The 7500-nt window shown below is 31.0% G+C and overlaps 1 protein-coding gene across 1 annotated transcript in view; it reads left to right on the top strand.

Annotated features, from left to right (window-relative positions):
* Positions 1 to 7500, top strand: part of rasa2 (RAS p21 protein activator 2) — a 105940-nt gene that overhangs the window by 30223 nt on the left and 68217 nt on the right. Inside the window, exon 2 of the mRNA XM_056477988.1 lies at positions 1345 to 1463. Coding sequence (XP_056333963.1) covers positions 1345 to 1463 — 119 coding nt within the window. The remainder of the gene's footprint in view (positions 1 to 1344; positions 1464 to 7500) is intronic.

Raw genomic sequence — 7500 nt, 5'->3', positions numbered from 1 at the left:
CTAACTAACTAACTAACTTTTTCTCAAATGTTTTCAGACAATACACAGAAAAAAATTAGCTATTATAGGAACTTTACAAGTGAAACTGAAAGCAGTAATATATTAAGTAAGGGAAAAAGTACGTCCAGGTGGTTTGTATTGCTGAATAAAGTAAGACAGGTTTATTAGCAGCCAGTCGACGCTAAGCTAAGCAGTGCTGTAAAAGATTAAAGGATTTTATTCTCTAAAAACAACAACGTGGATGTACGTTATCCTGCTTATTACATGGCGGCATGACACAAAACGTAAAAATTAGACACAGACACATTTGTTTTGAACATTAATAGTGTAAAAATTGTTTAATTAAACACACAGATGAACTGAAAATGGCTGAATGGAGCTATACACTAACCCATATTATCAAACTTGACTCCAAACATAAAAAAACAGTAGCAAGCAATTAAATATGCATGTGGATCTATGTACATGGATGCGTAGTCACAGATGGTTGAGATAATTTGAAGTCCCCGGATGAGCCTGTATTTTTAGTTTCAGCAGTTGTTATTTGGGAATAACATACTTTGAATCGTTTCAATTGACTAATCAGACTCAAGTATTCTAGAGAACTGTATAATAAACATATTTAAAGGGCTACTTCACCCAAAAAAAGAAAATTGTTATTTATTATTCACTCATGTCGTTCAAAACACCTGAGATCTTTGGAATTGCCCAAACCGAAAATGAACAAAGTCCATAAAAACCACTGTGCAGTGACATTCAGATAGATAGATAGATAGATAGATAGATAGATAGATAGATAGATAGATAGATAGATAGATAGATAGATAGATAGATAGATAGATAGATAGATAGATAGATAGATAGATAGATTGATTGATTTAGGGTGCTAATATAATCTATAATATCTTGCTGTCTGTACTTAATAGACAATTGAAGGTCTCGTATTGGAAACAGCACACTGAAAAATAAATTATTCATTGTGTTTACAAAATATGTTTAAGGTAACAGGATGCAAATAATTGATATAGGTTGAATTTAACCAAACAAATCAAATTTAGTAATGTTCAACTTAAATAATTTGTTTAAATTTAGCCCATATCAATTGTTTGCAACCAGTTACCTTAAACATATTTAGTAAATACAATGAATCTAACATAATTTTCATTTTTGGGTGAACTAATCCTTTAATTCTTTAAGGTATAATGACTTAATTTGAGCTTTTCAGTTTTTACAGTGTACATTTCCACAAATATATTGTTTAAACTGAACCCATTAGGTTTTACAGTGTATTTTAATGTGAGTAACAGTGTCTAAGCGTTGTGTGCTTTGTGTTTTCTTACACAGGCGAAGCAAAGAATATTGGTCCGAGCTCAGGGCCGAACCGTCTCCGCGACCTCTGCACCTTCTGCACCATCAGTTTGGACCAGGAGGAAGTATATCGCACAAAGGTTTTCGAGAAGAGTGTAAGGTGAGACCATAAACACACATACAGTAGCCCACAACCTTTGCATGCAAGCTACTTACTGATGCTGTTGGGGATGATGTTTATCTTAAAAGTACAGCATTTCTCATATATGTGGTTTTCATGCTGCTTCACAAAAATGCAGACCTGTTTTTTTTGTTTTTCAGTATGTCGTGTAATTCAAGCAAGAGCAGAAAGATTACCCTTTTATTTTTGTTGGCCACAGTTGTATAATTTAATGGAGTATATGTGAATAGTCTACTAATAGTAAAGCTGTATTACTCTACTTTGTATCTGATTTAAAGTGATATGTCGCAATAATATTGTGATATAATTTACACTGTAAAAGCAATTAGTTTACTTTAAAAAAGTGAGTAACTATGGGCGCAATTTTTTTTATTTTTTATATTTTTTATTAAAGTAACAAAGTGCATTTTCAGATTTCAACTAAACATAACATGAGCAAACTTTTTTTTCCCTTAATGACATGCAGCCAAAACTAGCAATGTGAGCTAACAAAATCATATGGTTAGTTTTGATTTCATTTGTACATTAATGTCAGTTTGTACATGCTCCATATTGCCTGTCTTTACAAGACATTGAATGTTTACTTGGAGAAACTGTTCGGCGGCGGAAGCAGACAACATTTTGTCATGATGTTTCTAAGAGATGGAAAGTAAATAAACACGAGCATTTACCTGCATCACCATATGATGCAGGTTAAAAAAGTCTTAAGTCTGTGCACATGCTCACTACTGAACGAAAGCCTTTTCTTTCATTTAGTGTGGATGATGGAAATGATAAATGATGGATGATTGGTCCATTAGTTAATGGTAGTTAATGTATTTACTAAGATAAACAAACAAAGAAAAATGCATTTATTACAGTATTTATTCATCTTTGTTAACGTTAGTTAATAAAAATACTGTTGTTCATGGTACATTAGGTTTAAATGTATTGTTTGTTTATTGGTGTTGTAAATTAATGTTTTCTTAATTAAATTTAAGTGAAGTTTCATAAACTTAATTTCGAGAGGAGCACGTGATATGATTGAGCACGTCTGGCCACTCATCTGTAATCAGTAATAATCCAATCAGAGTGATCCTAGTTTACTATAAATGGATTAATTTCTCCCTACTGTTTCTATCTTCGTTTGGAAGAATCCCCCCTTCCACCCCATCTCCTCCTTTTCCTCCCTTTTCTAAAGGGTGGAGCTCTCGAGACCTACCTGATCTTGGATCTCCTGATATGCTTATCGACCGGGCGGAAGCCCTTGGCTCAAATATCTCCGAGCTCAGGGTTCTCTCCCGGGACAGCATGCCAAACCTGCTTTATACGCCAAGCATATCTAAGTGGGAACTCTTGAAATGTATTTGTAAAATATTCACCCCAAAATGACAGTATTTTCATTTTAAGGTGAATTTATTTTCTTTTTTTTTTTTTTTTTTAAACATTCAAACACAATGACTTACAGATTCCAAACAGCAAACATTTACACAACAATTTACAATAAATGATACCATATACAAACAATGCATTAGAATGTAAAATAATAATAGATAAATACAACAAGTCAATAATAATAAATATAAAAGAAAATACAATAAAAAACATAAAAGTAGTAAAATAGAAACAAAATACTGACCTTCAGTTTTAATCTAAATCAGTCTGATCCTCTTCAGTTTAAATTTCCTGTAGAATTTCTGTATTCAAAATCATTTATGAAAGGTTGCCAGATTGGATAGAATTTGAATTTATTTTCTTATATTGTTTGCATTAGTTCGTTGTGGTCGACCACTGATTAATAAAGGCACTAAGCCGAAAAGAAAATGACTAAACAAATGAATGAAGAAAACATTATTTTACCAATAAATAAATAAATTAATTAATTAATTAAACATTTTAAACATTTTAAACCTATAGTACCACTTTTATAAAACAATCCATTTGTTATTTTTAGTTAATTGTAATGTTTAAAACCTGTAAGGCTTTACACACAAACCACGATATTTTAAATTAAATCTAGAACTTTCATTCCCTCATTTGAAATTCCAGGTAACCCAAACAGAGAAAATAAGCAAGCATAAAGTTGTTATTATAAAATTAATTCATATGAAGTGCGCACTTTTATTCAAGACTCATAAAAATGTATGCTTGCTTTAAAATTTTTTGATTGGTTTGGTAATAATAAATATTGTTTTGATTTAAGTTAGATTTTACCACAATGTTTTTGGCTCACCCTCATCACTCACCCTCATGTCGCTTGATTTGCCTTTACAAAAAAAGGGTCTAAAGTTATTTTGGACTCCAATCGCCTTCATTATTTAAAAACAGGTCAAACAATCTTATCCAGGGTGTCCATGGGGTCTTAAAGTCTTACATTTTAAAAATAAAATTTTAGGCTTTAAAAGTCTTAAACTCACTGAAATATTGAGTTGCGTGTCCTAAATATTTTAAAACTTAATTTTCCTCTGTCCTAGTAAAGCTACCTGATCGGGCTGACATTTATCCAATCACCAACAATCCATCTTTTTTATACTTGAGTTTATATTTAAGCTTATTTTATTGCAAAGATACAATTTACAATAGCTGTCAGACATTTTTACAGCAATTTTTCCAAATCAAATTCCATGATCAGGGAAAGACAACTAAAAGCAATTACACAGTTCCTCATGATAATAACAGAGCAAAATATATCCCTTTAAGTTATCTTCCATTCATGCAATAACTATTTACAGAAAGGGGAGGATTCATAATAAATAGGCATGAAATTTAAAACGTAATTGTCTCCACTATATATATATATATATATATATATATATATATATATATATATATATATATATATATATATATATATATATATATATATATATATATATATATACATACATATACGCTTTTAACACTGCTAAATTAGTTTTTTTAAAAACAAGAAATATTATTTTGAAAAAGTCTATACAACTACAGTTTTCTTATTTTGACACATTGAAGTATGTAGCTAAGAAATAGCTACATTTGATTTGATTCAACGGGGCCATTAGAAATAATCATTAGTGTTTAGATCTGTATAATCCAAAATTTTATTCCTAATGGTCTTAAAAGTTTTAAATTTGACTTGATGAAACCTGCAGAAACCCTGTCAATATATCAGTATTAGTTTTAAATTAAATTGGTGTCAGAACTGAAGTCAGAATTATTAACCCCCTTGAATTATTCACCCTCTGTATATTTTTCCCCAATTTCTCTTTAACGGAAACACATTTGTAAACGTAATAGTTTTAATAACTCATTTCTAATAACTGATTTCTTTTATCTTTGCCATGATGAGAGTAAATAATATTTGACTAGATATTTTTCAAGACACTTCTATACAGCTTAAAGTAACATTTAAAGGCTTAACTATGTTAATTAGGTTAACTAGGCAGGTTAGGGTAATTAGGCAAGTTATCGTATAACAGTGGTTTGCTCAACAATCAAAACAATATTGCTTAAGGGGGCTAATAATATTGACCTTAAAATGTTTTTAAAAAAATTTAAAACTGCTTTTATTCTAACCGAAAAAAAACAAATAATACTTTGTCCAGAAGAAAAAATATTATAGGAAACACTGTGAAAATTTCCCTGCTCTGTTAAACATCATTTGGGAAATATTTGTTAAAGAATAGAAAAAATTGAATAATTTTGACTTCAGCTGTACAACATTTACTCCGTCTTTTCACTGCATGTGCAGCGGATTTGCCTTGTCTGATTGTTCGTCTAGATATCAGACCGTGCCGGAGGTATTACACTGTGTATATTTTCAGGTTGCAAAAGCGTCTAGTCATTGAAAGAAGCACTTTTGCTTTATCTCACTCTCTTTCTGAAGGCTTTTCCTCTGGTGGTGTTTCACAACAGTTTTTTCCCCCCTCTGTTCAAAGGGCTCTGTTGGCTGTGTCTAAGGAAGGGTGTCCACCTACGCCTTCCCTCACTTTTTTCTCTCTCACACTTCTATCTATCGCTCCTTGTCTTTCTTTCACATGCACACTAACTTGCAATCAGCCGCTTTCAGAGCGTGAAGGCTTTCCTAAAGTCTTTCTTCGCCTCTTCTAATCTTTCTTTCTCTCATCTGGCTTATTGTTCAACCAGATTTGAATCCGTGGTCATTCACTGTGTATTTAATGTGTTTTACCTGTAGCAGTGCTGGGGAGGTCAGGATCTGTTTGTGTGTGAATGTATGTGTGTGCGCATGCGCTCCTTAGTGCGGGGGCTATGAGTGTGTGTCCATTTATGTGTGTGTGTCTGTGTGAGAGAGCTGGAGTGTGTGTGTGGGTGGATGATCATTTTCCTCAAGTCTTAGCTGAGGTATTTGACTGTTGCAGTCACAAAGCTTGCACTGCAGTCAGTTTTCACATGTTAAACCTTTTAAAGCTGTTATTTGTTTTTTGCGTAAATTTTACAGTAATATTTTACAGAATATTGTACAAATTTTACAGTAATATTTTACAGAATATTGTACAAATTTTACAGTAATATTTTACAGAATATTGTACAAATTTTACAGTAATATTCTTTGATTGCACATGTTTCAATTCATGTTTATTTCTATAGCACTTTGATTGAGTCAAAGCAGCTTAACATAGACGTTCTAGTAAATTGAAACTGTGTCAGTCCAGTTTTCAGAGTTGAAGTTCAGTTTAGTTCAGTTCAGTGTGGTTTAATTTTCACTGCTGAAAGTCCCTGAAGAACAAATCCATCAATGCGCAGCTCCAACCAAGTCCCCAACCAAGCAAGCCAGTGTCGACCGTGGCGAGGACCAAAACTTAACGAATTGACAAAAGTGAAGGAAAATAAGCTCGAGAGAAACCAGATGCCGTTGTACATTTTAATCATTTAGCAGACACTTTTATCCAAAGCAACTTACAAATTACATTGAATTACATTTTGATTAACTTGAAATTACTTGGACATTTCAGTGGAGAAAACATATTTGTAGTTATTAACAATATTCTACTAATATTCACTCAAAAGATTCTTTTGCTGCTCAATCAACACAAATTTGTTCAATCAACATAAATTTGTTCAATCAACATAAATTTGTACAAATTATCAAGTTAACTTAATTGATTTATGTTGAGACAACATGAAGGAATTGTTTGGAACCCAGCTATTTTTACATTGTTCTATTATTTTAATATGTTATTATTTATATTTGTGTTGTAATTGATATTTAGCATTTTTTAAACATTACACAGAAAAAAAACACTGCAAAATTGTTGCAAACAATTTATATGGGTTGAATTTAAACAAACAAAATAAATTTAGTAATGTTTAACTTAATTAGTTTGTTTTAAATTCAGTCAAAGTAAATAGCTTACAACCACTTGACTTAAAACGATTTAGTTAATCCAAGGAATCATATTTTAAATAATTTTCTTCAATGTAATAGTCTATGATTATGTACTTTTAATTTTTTTACATTTTATGTTTTAATAAGTTTACTGTGTTTATTTAATGGAAAATAAATGTACCTTTTTAAATTAAAATTTGTATTATAAAATTCATTCATTTATTTGTATTAAAAAAAAACATTTGGCTCACTATAAGCAAACATAAAACATTTTTTAAAAAGGCTCAGTTTACAAGTCTCCTAGAGTTAAGCAATTGATTTGAACCATTTTAAAATCCCTTCAGCCGATTTCTTGTTCTGGCGCTTTTTTTGTCACTTTTAGCTTGGCTTAGCTTAATGAATTGAATCGGATTAGACCATTAGCATCTTGTTCAAAAAAATATTCAAAACAGTTTTGATCATTTATCTATTTAAAGATTGAGGCTTCTGTAATTACATCGTCTCAAAGTTCTAGTATCATGTCAACACTAATGTGCACTAAGGTCTAAATTACAATACCCTCTTTCTTTCTTTCTTTCTTTCTTTCTTTCTTTCTTTCTTTCTTTCTTTCTTTCTTTCTTTCTTTCTTTCTTATCTTTTCTACTTTTCTGTCTTCTTATCTTTTCCTTTCTTTCTTTCTTTACTTTCTTTTTTCTTTTCTTTCTTTCTT

Source organism: Danio aesculapii, chromosome 18, assembly GCF_903798145.1.
Source record: "Danio aesculapii chromosome 18, fDanAes4.1, whole genome shotgun sequence".
Classification (NCBI taxonomy): Eukaryota; Metazoa; Chordata; class Actinopteri; order Cypriniformes; family Danionidae; genus Danio; species Danio aesculapii.
The sequence above is the reverse complement of the archived record's forward strand: the minus strand, read 5'-3'. Positions and strand labels throughout refer to the sequence as shown.